This window comes from Hydra vulgaris, chromosome 02 (genome assembly GCF_038396675.1).
Source record: "Hydra vulgaris chromosome 02, alternate assembly HydraT2T_AEP".
In the NCBI taxonomy this organism is placed as follows: domain Eukaryota; kingdom Metazoa; phylum Cnidaria; class Hydrozoa; order Anthoathecata; family Hydridae; genus Hydra; species Hydra vulgaris.
In genome coordinates this window covers 35,082,627-35,097,500 of record NC_088921.1, presented here as the reverse complement: position 1 = coordinate 35,097,500, position 14,874 = coordinate 35,082,627, and the positions used below count along the sequence as shown (strand labels likewise).

Sequence of the window (14,874 nt, the reverse complement as noted above, 5' to 3'; positions counted from 1 at the left end):
TTATTATAAGTAAAGAATTTCCGTACAGAACTGTCACGTTTGCAACAGCTTAACAACTCATTATTCATTGATTCAACAGTTTGACACTTTAGAATCTTTAGACATTGAAATTCTCTTGCAAAAAAAGAAATAAACTTAATGTTGATGGGTCAATAATCAAACATATACGAAAATTCAAAACATGGCAAACAATCCGGGGAGCACGTGATCAGTTTTGTGACCAGGCATGTGCATCAGCAACAAAACAGTATGTAAAACTTGTAAATAAATTGTCCACAAAAAAAAAATCATTATATAAATTATTTCTTATTATTCAATAATTCTTGTTTGGTAATACTACTTTTGAAGTGTAATGCAATTTGTTTAAAGCAATCCGAGACTAACTACGCACTGCTTAGAAAACGAACATAGTTGCGTGCATGATACTACGGAATACAACTTGCCCAAAATGGTAAAGATCTCCGAGTTTGATAATTGGATACTACACAAACTGAACGTTAGTCAGCTAGGTCAGCGAGCAGAAACATGCATGAATCTCTTGTATTTACACCACACATTTAACTGGCTTGACCATGCTAAACGTACAATACAGTTAAGAAGTGCGTATTCTATGTAAACCGCACTAAGAAGCACCAGTGACTTAGGCCAGATCAATCGCTCTGATCAAATCCAAAAGTTAATCTATACCCTAAAAAGGTGTTGTTTTTGGTTTGACGGAACGTGCGCAACATTGTGCGCTGAGAACTGCTTCCGCCGAACACCACAGTTACAAAAATTATTGGAGTTTGTTTGGAATAGTTGCTTTATTCGTCCCATTCGACTGACTTAACATCAATATATTATTATTATATGTTCCGATTACTAAGCTACGGCTTGCGCGATGAAAATTTCGACCTCGAGGAGACAGCACTCCGACAGCATCTCTATAACTTTTTTAACTCAAAGCACAAAGACAATGGAGTTCGTTTTTTGCCAAAGTGTTGGCAAGAGATCATAGACAATGATAACACATTAATTGCTGAAGATTAGTTGTAAAATTTAAAATAAATAATAAATTTTTTTGATAAACGTAAATTACTATTTAGCCAACCCATCATTTTTTTTAACTCAAAGTTTGAAACAAATAAACTATAATAAAGCAATTATATATTTCTGTTTCAAAGATATTTAAAATACGAAAAACGTAATTTTATATTTAGCTATACTTCTTTTATAATGTAAATCGCACATGAAAAACAAAACAAATAAAAATACATAATAAAAATTAGTAAACAAATAAAACCTAATCACCGTCCACTAAAATTACTTCACATATTAATGTATTTTTAAATTAGCACTTTATTAATATTCTTTTTTTCTGAGAAATTATCCTGATCGGAAAAAAAAACAGATTTTAAAATCATGTTCGTACATAATTTTTAATCAGAAAATCTACAAAGGTAAATTGATTGTCGCAAACCACTTCTTTGTCAAAAGTTGCTCTAGATCAACTGTTTATAAACATATCTGATCCCTAGAATGAATAACACCATATCAAAATGGTTGAATACCTTTAATAAAAGCTTCAAAAAATAGAATTCGAATATTAAAAATGCTCTCAGTGTGAAAAGTTCGCTAAAAAAAGCCACAAAAGGTTCCATTGTAACCACATAACGTATCCCGCATTTAATGAGGTAATGTTTTGAGATAATGTAATGTACTAGGGCAATGATAAATGTATCAAACATACATTTTATCATTCGTAAAATACATTACATTACCTCAAAATATTACGTTTTAGAAATGAGGGATACGTTTATTGTGAATGTTAAGAAATACGAAATAATTTTATGCTAAAAACAAACAAATAGGTCGAAAAGAAATGTGACTTCTAAATTAAATTCTTTTAATATTAAAATTCTAATTTTACCGTTAACGACAAAAGCTCCTTTATGTTAGGCAAATGGTTTCTACCTGATTATGACTTGTATCGCTAAAATGAACAGACATGGACCCCATGACGATATCACAAGCATTACAACAATAAGTTGTTTTCTTTGGCCTCTAAGGAACATCACAGCAAAGATAAATATGTATTTTGACCTATTTTAGCCTTAATTTTCAACAAGTTGCTTTAACAGTCACAGATTGGCTATGACACAAATGATATCACTGGTATCAAAAAGTCTAGTGAACGTGCTAGAACCTTGTTTTATTGAGAATATTTAAGTAACTTTTAAAATAAAGGGTATGCATTTAGTATGTATGTTTAGTATTTAGTAAGTATGCGTTTAGTTTGGGTTCAAAAAGGTAGTGTTTGGGGTCAAAAAGGTAGTTTTCTATTACATCGTATAACAGTTTACAACGCACTTCCTTAAGAATTATGACATTTTCTCCCTTACGATCTAAAATCGAAAATAGGTTTTCTGAATTAAAAATTCTAAAATTTCAAGATCTTGTAAAGCTTTATAATTGTCTCTTTGTGATTGATTCTCTTCAAAATAAGCTACCAAATTCGTTCAATAATTTTTTTATTAAAACAAGTGACACACACAAATATTACACTCGAAATACTGAAAATTTTAACTTGCACACTTCCTTTTTCAGCACTATCAAATATGGCAAGGTCTCTATTAAAAATCAATGTATTTTTCTCTGGAACCAAATAATACCATTTATAAAAAAAAAGATTTTAATTAAATACCCTTTTATTACTAACATTCTTCATCTCAAACGAAACCAAATTAAGAAATTTATATTTGAGTATATATTTAATGAATACTAATTTTATCTTTTATTATTATTGCTTTTTTTATATTACTGTATTTATAAAACTACTTTTATTTTATACTTTTTACTCTACTAATATTACTATTATCATTAATTTATCTTTGTTTTTTAAATCTTATTAATATTACTTATAATGATAGTGATAGTGATTCAATTGTAGTAATAGTTTCTATGGTTATTGTCCTAATTTTTGCAATTGTTATGTTTATTTTATTAATTTCTGTCGTAGTTATAAACTTTACTATAATTATTTTTACCATTAGTTATAATTTTTAGTAAAGTTATCATGATATAGTTGCTATTTGTTTCTTTTATTCACATTATTATTATTATCATTATTTTTATTATATTATTATTGCAGTTATTAATATTATCTTTATTTATTAGTGCTTTTCCTTTCTTTTTATTTTATTTTATTTTTTCTTATTTATAATTCTTTCTGTGTTTTATTTGTTTTTTTTTTGTTTTTTTCAGGTGTCACTCCATTGACTAGTTTTTAACTATATGAGTGACACCTAACCTTATTTATGTGAGTTTATAAATATTATTGTAAATTTTCATATTTTATGGTTAAATTAATGGATTATTATTCTTATTATTATAAACTTTTTTGAAAAAAGTATATTTGTTTTTATTTCAATATATATTATTCGATATTTCGCTGATCTATTGTGATCAGCGACATCAGGTATAATTATTTATACCTGATGACGCTGATCACAATAGATCAGCGGAATATCGAATAATATATATTTAAATAAAAACAAATATATTTTTTTTCAACAAAGTTTATACGCAGCCGTATTTATTGAATTTTAATAATATGTATATATATATATATATATATATATATATATATATATATATATATATATACATATATATATATATATACATATATATATATATATATACATATATATATATATATATATATATATACATATATATATATATATATATACACATTTTTTAATGTTATTTGACATACGTTACGGCTATTATAAAATGGATATATTTATAGAACTTTATTAAAGTTTTTTTTAACTTTTTTGTAAAACATTGCTAAAAGAATATACTTTTATAAAATACACAGCTCTTAAAAATTACCGTTTACGTCGTCTGATAAAAATAGATTTTTCAAAATTTGTTTTTTACAACTTAAGCACAAATAACATTAAGTTCTTCAATTTTGACTAAAGGTCAATGACACTAAGCTCTATAATTAAATTGTTTTTTGTGACTTAAGCACCAACACACTGAACTTCAATAAAATAAAATAAATATAGTTATAAAAAGTTATAAGTATTTTAAAACAAATTTAAAGATTTTAAAAAACTTTAAAGGTAAATAATTTATTTAATAAACCTTGTTTTAAATTTTAAGGTTTTCGATAACTTGAAGCATATAACTTCTCCTTTATCAATTAAGTCATTACGAATATATATATATATATATATATATATATATATATATATATATATATATATATATATATATATTATATATATATATATATATATATATATATATATATATATATATATATATATATATATATATATATATATATATATATATATAGTAGATAAAAAATAAAATAAAAAATAATTGTTCATTAAAACATTCTAAGTCATTTTTCAATAGTTAAATCATTTTCATCTCACAATCAAGAACTGATTGAAATTAATTTCAAGAAAGTATTTGTGATAGCATAACACGTGATAACATTCAGAATAATAGGCTTTGATTATTAACTTCTTTGTTTTTAAGATATTTAGTCAAAGAACTGTGTTTTTCAGAGTTTCAATTAACACTTGAAATACATCATACAATAGAACTAAGTATAACTTGTTCATAATTTGTACAGTTTGAAAAAGACGAGTCAATATGAGCGCTCAAACATATGTATCAAACATTATGATTGCGATATGCCAATATAACGCTTTTTATTGACCTGGATATTTACAAAAATAGCATTTTTATTACCATTAGTTATATGTGTATATAAATCTTTATGCGTCTTGATCTTTTTCTTCCAAATAATCATCGTTTTCAGTGTCATTATCAGAAGCGTCATCGCTATCATCGTCTAGATCATCATCAGTAATAATCTTATCCTGATACCTATCACTCCACTTTAGAGCGTCTCGTTTATTGTACTGGTCTTCATCTAAAACAAGATTTTTACGTGCCGGCGTTTCATCCTCATCAGTAATATAATCTCCATCATCTAAAGGTCTCCACAAACGTGGCGAAGTGTTATATGATAAAGAGTTAGCTACGGGAGATTCTAATGTGGATGACTCTATTGCAATAAGCTTATTGTGTTCAAAATCTGGATGGCTACTTTCTTGCGCCCCAACAACGCTCGTAGATGGACCTTGTACCTCATCCATAAACTTTTGTTGCTTGGCAACAGCTTTTGCAAACATGGATTGCAAGCCGTCTTGAGTAATTTCTTTTAACTTAAGTAAGTCTTCATTTGCCTCATCTTTTTGAATCTTGAAGAGGGCTTGAGCCTGTTGAAAACGTTCTTTTCGATCTTTCGATGCAACCATGCTGCTAATATCAAGTAAATGTTTATTTGAATCTGAATCGTCATAGTCTTCCAGTTTGTCAGTGTAAACGTTTTCGTCTTTAGGTGCAGCAGAGAGTTTTAATTTTTTACTCTTTTTACTGTGCCTTCTTATTTCCTCTAAATTATCTATTACAAAAATAAAATAATCAAAAAAAGTAATTATATATATGAAAGTATTATTATAAAAATCACACGATAAAAAACTTCAAAAAACGTGTCAAATAAGATATTAAAAAAACGTCAACCTAGCTTGTTATCAGTTGTTGCAGAATCTTCCAAAATATTTTTCTGAGTGCTACCATATACAAGCTCATTAAACACTGCCTCTTTCCCTTTTTTTTTCAACGGATTCAATTTCTTACTCGCCTCTGTAACATTCATAATAGTATCAATTTGCTTTTCAATATCATTAATCATTGCTAGGGTGACTTGTATTTTTTGTTTGCGTTTCGATTGTCTTTGGCTATACTCTTTTTCAAAATTCGAATCATGCTGACTATTTTCAACTTCCTTGAAATAACTATCAAGCAAATTATCTTTCTCTTTTGCTGTTAATGAATGTGGTTTTATATCATGTGTCGTTTCAGGAGTAGTTGTAAGAGTTGCTTCTTCCATCTCATCGTTACCTTTTTCATTATTCAGACCATTAACTTCACGCCATTTGTCTCTAACATCATTTATATCAGTAGATTGATACTTAGTTTCAAAACTGTTTTTTCGTGATTTCTCCTCTTTGGTTTTGGAGATGTCTTCAGGCGTCCTTGTATTTTCTGTAAATTTATCACCACCGGAGTCAAAAACTTGTGAAGGATTTTCCTCGTGATGCCCTCTATCAAAATGTAGAGAATCTTTACTGAGAGCAGCATTATCAAACGCTTGATTGATGTTTTCAACGCTGAGCGGTTTCGAATTTTTTTTATTACGTTTAGAATCAATGTACGAAAATGGTTTTTGTTTCCCATTGCTACCACTATCACCAGCAAGGTCAAGTTTCAAATCATGAACCTCTTTTTGATCTTGAAATTTAATCTGATTAATTACGTCACCCTTTTCAATAGCATCATCAAAAAATCCATTAGGTTCTTTTTCTCCAACTTCGAAGTCGTTTGGTAATTCCCCTACAAGTTTTCCTATTTCATTGTTTGTTATTTCTGCGCTCTTTAAACCCTCTATATTTGAAGAGTCTGTAGCTTCGTTATCTATTACTTTTTGATTTTTGTCATCTGAAGCCCTGGCAGAATTTCCCAAATTTAGAGCTGGATTTAGTTCGTTGTTAATTCCGCTTCCAATAGATTCCTTAATAAGGTTCTGCAACTCATTTTGCTCACTAGACTCAGCAATTTTTACAATATTATTCATTTGTTGCTTGCTTGTTGGTGATTCTACATGCTTATGCTTTCTTTTTACGTCCGTGAGAAATTTTGATGTGGTTATTTTTAAATCGAGTTTTGTTGTAGCATCTGGTCGAAAAGTAGACTCAAACCAATCTTCATTACTTATATCACTAGGACTCAAATCAAACGACTTTAACAAACGATCCAAATCAAGTGTTTGATGAAGATCATCAAGCTTTTCGTCATCTTTTGTGGTGGTCGTTAAATGCGCAGATTGGTTTTTCTCTGCCTCTAAATCCAGCTTTTCTGTTGGTACCCTTTCACTTTGCCTCGATCCCAGAGACTGATCATGTTCACTGACCATTTCATCTTTTAAAGTTTCTGTATCACTTGTATTACTTTGCTGCTTATGATTTAAAATGATATCATGATTTTCTCGCTCATTTTTATTTTGTAACGCTTCTTTTGCGTCTTCTAATTCACTTGTGGCTTCGTCATTATCATTCTCCCGGTGGTATTCTTCTCTACTTTGTTTTAGAGTCGTGGTTTCTTTAGTAAATACTGTTGGTTTAGATGTGGGGCTATCTGTGGTTTGATTTTTACGTATCTCTATTTTATTATGAATCACTTTATCGTGATTCACTTGACTGTGATTCATTTGATGATTTTCGTGATTCGCTTTACTAACTTTTTTTTTATCTGATAAGATTGAGTCTATTGAGTAAGAATTATTTAAAATACGATTCATTGATTTATGTTTTTCTTTTTTTGAAAATTGCGGTGTCAACAATTTATTGGATTTTAATTCGTTCTGCGCACTTACTTTAAAAGGCTCGCTCTGTTCACCTTTTTCATTTAGCAGCTCACTCTGTTTACCTTTTTCGTTTAACAGCTCACTTTGTTTACCTTTTTTATTTAACAGCTCACTCTGTTTACCTTTTCCGTTTAACAGCTCACTCGGTTTACCTTTTTCATTTAACAGCTCACCCTGTTTACCTTTTTCGTTTAACAGCTCACCCTGTTTAGCTTTTTCGTTTAACAGCTCACTCTGTTTACCTTTTTCGTTTAACAGCTCACTCTCTTTACCTTTTTTGTCTAATAACTCACTTTGTTTACCTTTTTCGTCTAATAACTCACTTTGTTTAATTTTTTCTTTTAACAGCTCACTCTGTTTATTTTTTTCGTCTAATAACTCACTTTGTTTAGTTTTTTCTTTTAACAGGTCACTCTGTTTACCTTTTTCGTCTAATGACTCACTTAGTCTAATTTTTTCTTTTAAAAGCTTATTTTGCACATTGATTTCTTGTGAAACAATTTGTGGAAAATCATTTTTAGGTTTCATTGTTGTTTGATTTTTGATGTCAAAAGTTTTCGAATCAAAAGTTTTGGAATCAAGAGTTTTCGAATCAAAAGTTTCGGAATCAATAGTTTTGGAATCAAAAGTTTTGGGATTTTTATTTAAAAGTTTTGTATCATTTAGTAAGATTTTTATTGGTTTTTGATTTGAGTTAACTGGATTTTGAAATATCTTTGAACTATTAACAATTTCTGAGGGAGATATTATGAAGCTGTCTGCCAAACGTGGTAAAATTTCATTTGTATTTTTACTTGAGTTTTGAGCAACAAAAAGAAATTTTTGGTTATTCATTAAGCTTGTGTCCATTCTTAACGTTTTATTTTTCTTTGCTTTATTTTTTTCTGACATAAAAAATGCTTGCGCGGTGTCAAACATTTTCTCTATTATCAATAAGTCTTGCATTGAAATATCATCTGCATAACTTTTTGATGTGTCATTTACATCTACGCTGTTAACTGAGATATTTGCACTTGAGTTTTGTTCTAACTTATCATAAATTGAGGAAAGGTCTTTAGGATTGTTCAACATACTAGATCGTTTTAGACTTGCAGTTTTTTCACCAGTTTTAACTGTGGATGATTTGGTTCCAAAAACTTTTCTCCCTGTTTTCGTTTTAATATCTGGTATTGACTGATTTAATTCCTTCCTGATTAATTTAGAAATATCTGCATTGACCTCGTTTTCAAGAAAACTGCCTGAGTTTATCTTCTTGTAAGCCGGAACCTGTTTAATACCTAAAATCTTTTTCACAGAGGAAGATGTTATACTATCATCAGTAACATTACCAATAACACTCTTGTCTTCTTTAACTATTAAGTTACCTTTTTCCCTTTTGCTAAGCATTTTCCTATTTCCAATGACAGTTCTCTTAAATTCTCCCAGTCTATTCCATGAAAAATCGTCTTCAATTAATTTAGCTGGAAACACATATCTTTTTGGTATGTACATTCGCATCTGATTGAAAACTCTTTTAGGAGATTCTTTAGGAAAGAAACCTTTTCGGGATTTTTTTCGAATATTATTTTTTCGGGATAGCCTTGGAAGATAACTTTTACGCATATGATTCATTAAAATACCAGGTTGCTGATAGCCTATTTGCCAATTGTTTCCTGGTTGAACCTTATCTTGATGATGATTTAATGTTGAGGTAAATTTAGGAAAATTCATATTGGAATACCGCTGAGAGTTAGCATTTGGGTATTGAGTAGTATACATGTTAGTAATCTTTGATGTGTAAGCTGTATTAGAAGGATTATATAAATTCTGTTGTGGGTAAGAAACTGTTACTGGAGCAATTTGTTTATAAACCTGGTAATCATGAATAACATTTTTTATAAGAGGCTCGCTATATATACTCCCCAAATGCTCAACTGGGTAACCATTTCTAATAAAGTAATCCGCAAGCATGTAGTTAGCTATTCTCCATCGTAGCGTTGGATATAAAGGTTCAACAAACTTGTTTACATAAACAGCATATTGCTCTGGGCTCATGCTATTAAAATAATATTTTGTATTTAGCCTTCTAAATAACAGCGGATTTTTTTTATAAAATGCAGCAAGATACGCAGCTAAGTACCGATTTTGTTTCATAAACATTTGAAAAGAAAAGTCACTTGTAGGGATATTCTGCGCATGATTTAAATAAAATTTATTCATACTTATTGGTCGATTTTTAATGATAGGGTTTGTCTTGTATTTAAAGCTATTTTTCAAAGGTTGTAAAGTGGAAGAAAAACCTCCTGTCGTTTTAATATAAGCTGTTGCTTTTTGCTGTTGTTGTGCTTGTTGATGGGAGGTATAAAGTGTTGGGTTACTATAACTACTAAATGCTCTAACAAAATTATTATAATCATTTTGTTTTCCAAACTGCTTTGATCTAACATTGGACCTTTCAGTTTTAAATTGGCGCGTATCCTGCAGCTCCTTTTTAGTATTTATTACTTGATTTAATTTTTGCCCTAAAAAGTCATTAATTTCCTTGTACTTTTGTAAATCAGTTGTCAAGTGATGTTTTGGTAAAAATGAGTTAATTTTTTTATTTAAGCCATTTTCTAATAAAGATAAGTTTTCTCCAGTTAATGGTGTTAATAGACGTTCAGGACGAACATTGGGATGCTGTTCAACATGTTTCATCATGTGAGATCTCTTTGATATAAACTGTTTTAAATCATTTGACTTACGATGTAACATTCTAACTGAACCTTTAAATTCAATCATTGAGGGTTGATTTGGTGTTTTTTTACGCAAAATAGTTTCTCTATTTGCCTGTATTTTGCTTTTAAACTTCTGATTCTCACCCTGTTGTTGTTTTTCTTTATAACTATTCTTAGCATACTTTTTTATTGCTCTTTGATCAGTTGTATTTATAAAATCTTTAGAATCTTTAATTTTGTTTCTAAATGATTTGTGTGATGTTAAGGGTTTTCTTTTAATATTATCTGTTTTGTGGAAAAAGAAATGAGAATAAATGTTATCTTTTTTATATAACCTGTTAATTGATGTCACATTTGCTGCTTTATCTGTTCTATGGACTGGAACCAAATTATATGATTTATCAGTTCTGAGAGCGGAGAACTGAAGATTTTTAGTATGCAAATTTAAAGGTTTCCTTTTTCTTAAAAATAATGGCGAAGATATAATACTTCTTCTAAATAATCTTCTTCTGTAAAGAGGAACAATTACATTCCGTTTATTAAAGCCTATCCCTTTACCTCCCTTTATATACTCTAGACCTTGCAAATTTACTGATACATTATTCATTTTGATGTGATATTTTTCACGATCTAAAACTGTTAATGGATTAACTTTAAACTTTTTGTAATAAATTCTATTTGATTCACGAACAACTGGTTTATGATCTAAAGAAGCACTGTTATCTGCAGTATTTAAAAACTTATTTTTAAAATCTCTTTTGATAAACTCTCCTTCTCTGTTATCAACTGTTCTATAGCTATGCTTCGTAGTATAAACATTCTTATTAAAAGGCACTTTTGAATGCAAATTATTTACAGGGCTCGAACTGTAATATAATTTAGATTTTTTATTAGATAAATTTTTGATATTGTTGTTAAACCGAAAATTATTGAGAATATTCTTGTAATTTTTTTTTTCATTCCAGTAATTGAAATAAGGCATAGGGTAAGGTTGGAAGTAGGTTATATGACGACGAGGAGTAGACTGAATCTTGTACATATTATAAAATGATTTTATGTTTGGCTTATTTGAAAATGTTGTTGCATCGTTATAAGCAAACTTTGATTTTTGGTTGAATGTAGCAGGTTTAGGTCGTACTATATTAAACCTCGGCCAATTAGAACTAATGTATGGAGCCTTTATATATAAAGTTTTACTTTTCACTGGACTTTTGCGAGGACTCAATTTAAAAGAATAAGGCATACGTCTTGCTAAGTTAGTAAAATTCAATCTAGGACGTTGAAATGTATTAAAAGGAGGATAATAAATCTTGTTTAAAAACTGTTTGTTAACATTCTTTGACATACCTTGATTGTAATTATTAAATGACCGCCTAAAACCAGTTATAGGGGCAGCATAATATAAAGATAGAGGAAGCGCATGCTTGTTCTGCCAAGCTTCGTAACGCTTTCGCTGATTTTCATCATTCATAGTGTATCTACGTAAAAATTCACTTAATGTTTTTAACTTTGCACGATGATTATTTTCTTCCAATGTTTTAAGAATATTAATAAATTTTTTTTTGGAAATAGATTTTGAATCTAACTGTTTATTTACAATTTCTGAATTTAGTAAATTTTCTCCATTTGGTAAACCTTTCCCAGTAAAAGAGTCACTTCCAATCAATGAACTGTTTTTGAAAACATTTAAAAACAATTTTAAATCATTTATTATTCCTTGAGCATCACTATTTGTTTTCAACTTTGTAGAACTATTATGATTTTCCTTCATTTGGCTTTTTTCGCTTTGATCTTTTCTCTCTTTAGATTTTTGAAATAGAGCTTCACTTTTTGTTTTATTTTGAGTTTTGATCTCTTTGGTTACACTGTTTTGAACTGTGTTAGTTGCTATGCTCTTTACTTCTGTTTGATTTGAATTTTTTTTAATATAATTTTCTTCTTGAAGTTTACTGCTTAAGCTCTCTGCCTTATATATGTTCTTATTCCAATGTAAAAAATCTGATTGGTTATCAGTTTTTAGTATTTTTTTTGTTTTATGATTTATTTGAGAAGAAAGATTTTTAAAATTTTTTTGATTCATTAAAACATTTTCTGAACTTTTATCATGAGATGAAATATTTTCCAATGGATATACATTCTTAAGTGACAGCACACTATCTTGATGCAACAGCACATTATCTTGATGCGACAGCACATTATCTTGATGTGACAGCACATTATCTTGGTGTGACAGCACTCCATCTTTTAACTCACCTGGTAATTCTACATAATGCTCACTTGTTCTAAAAACATCAACATAACTGGGATAGTGCCCACGTTTATTAAAAATTTCATCTTTTAAACCAGCTGTATCTTTAAATGTAACCAAATGCTCACCAGAACTTTGGTTGCTATGTGAATTCTCGCCTAAACCACTCCCATCACTTTGCAAATCAAATCTCAAAAACTGCTTATCTTGATCAACATTCAAAGGGTCACCAACAGCAGGGTCATCAACAACAGGGTCACCACCAGTATCATTTTTTTTCAATAGTTTCTCAACCAAATCAGGATCCTTTACAACATGATCATTAAGAGCTTCTGTAATATTCTTTACAGAATGATAGTCTCGTGACAGGCTGTAATCTCGCAAGAGTCGCTCATCAGAGTTGCCTTCTAATGGAAAAATTTCGTCTGATAAATTTTCAATCTCTTCAATGTCATTACCTTTTTCCTCTACCTTTTCATTTAGCAAACTATCTGAAAAAACAGTCTGATTAACAAATGCCTTTTTAATAACATTTTCTTCGTTTTCCTTATTTATTTGTTTATTAACTTCCTCATCAGGTTCATCTGTTAGATTATCAAAGTCATCACTATCAAATGGTTTAATGAAAGTTTCATAACTTTTACTTGGATTTATCAAGGGATAAGAAACTCCTGATAAGAAAACTCCACCTCTTTCACTTTTAAACTGTGTGCTTTCCCTAATTTCAGGTTTTCGGATGTAAAATCTCCCTGTATTTGATACTGGTATCAATTTTCTCACCAATTTATTTGTTTTATTATTGGAACTCAATGATGCAATAATTCCTTTCTTTTGTCCAACATCTTGGTCATATGTAAACTCATAAATATCTGGGAAGTTTGTACCTTGAAAAAATAAAAAAATATATAATTATTATAAATAATATTAAAAAATTATAGAAATTATTATATCAATACTTAACATCTATTAAATATATAAATTTTAAAAACATTTATAACCTTGAATTTAGTATTACATTTACTACATAATCATTTATACTATTCTTAAATATCTGACAAGAATATGTAAACAAACACGAACAAACAAGACACGAGTGCTAACCTTTAATTGTAGTAAGTTGCATTACAGTCTTGTCTCACATGACCAGTTTTTCTGTCCAGTTTATTATTTGACATGACCAGTTTTTAGTGTGATTTAGTGTAAAATTCATTTTCTATCTAAGTCAAGTGTGTCTGCATAGTAGCTATATACTTAAAAAAATATATGCACAATATTTTGCATAAAAAGTATATTTAAAAAGAACTATACTTGAAACAATGTTCGCGTTTTTTGCATAAATACTTATTTACATATACATAATAGTTTTGCATATCATGTCTATAGTATATATGAATGTATATATAGTATGTATAGTATGAACAATATATTACTTGTATAATACTAATTTATAGTATGAATGATACATTTCATAGTCCATTCATACTTTCTACATGTCATTTAAACAAGTTATCTCTCAAACTAAGTAAAATGTGAAATTATAATAAAAACTGAGCAAAATGTAAAAACAAAAAAAAATTGGTTTAAACTCTAAGATATTATGCTTCATTAAAAGCTGTAAACAAAGAAAGTTGTAAACAAAGAAAGTTGTAAACAAAGAAAGTTGTAAACAAAGAATGTTGACATAAACAAAGTTTAGTTTTGTAAGTCAACTTAAATTAAGTTTTGTTTTGTGAGGCAAACAATTTTTCTGTTTTAGTCAACCTTATAAATAATGTATAAAAACAATAAGTAACTTATAAAAACAACAAAAAACTTAATACCTTTCAAATTTAATTCAGACGTGAGATTTTTCTTAGCTTGAGGATTATCAATACCTTTAAGTGGGCTTGTAACTGGCAAATTTGGAGATCCTGAAATTGAACGTAGATATGCCAATGAATGACCTATATATATATATATATATGTATGTATATATATATATATATGTATGTATATATATATATATATGTATGTATATATATATATATATATATATATATATATATATATATATATATATATATATATATATATATATATATATATATATATGTATATATATATATATATATGTATATATATATATATATAGGGCAAACTGGTGTAAAATAGGGTACTGGGGAAAAATGGTTCTTTGCAAGTAGACCTTGTTCTGAGTGTGGAAGCAACTAAATAGTGATTGACTTTGAATTATCATGCAACAAAATGCCAACATCAGTGATAATCAGTCACATCATTAGCAAAATTTGTCTTGACTAAGTATGACTTAAAATGAACTTCAATCTAGTTTAACCGTGTCATATTATATGATGCAGAATTTTATTATTTTATGTGATACGCTAAAGCTCATCAAAACTTTTGAATTTCGAAATGTGTGAATTTTTCTTAGATGT

At 28.6% G+C, this 14,874-nt stretch overlaps 1 protein-coding gene across 4 annotated transcripts in view; it reads right to left on the bottom strand.

Moving 5' to 3' along the window:
* Positions 1-4,380: 4,380 nt before the first annotated feature.
* LOC100213554 (uncharacterized) overlaps positions 4,381-14,874 on the bottom strand; it is a 50,118-nt gene continuing 39,624 nt past the window's right edge. For 2 of the 4 annotated variants that reach the window (XM_065790706.1, XM_065790705.1), the window contains 3 exons: positions 14,263-14,385; positions 5,596-13,326; positions 4,381-5,476 (listed from right to left, as the gene is read on the bottom strand). In XM_065790706.1, the coding sequence (XP_065646778.1) occupies positions 4,785-5,476; positions 5,596-13,326; positions 14,263-14,385 (8,546 nt within the window). In that variant the 3' untranslated portion in view covers positions 4,381-4,784. The remainder of the gene's footprint in view (positions 5,477-5,595; positions 13,327-14,262; positions 14,386-14,874) is intronic. The other 2 variants (XM_065790708.1, XM_065790707.1) reach the window with 1 other exon arrangement.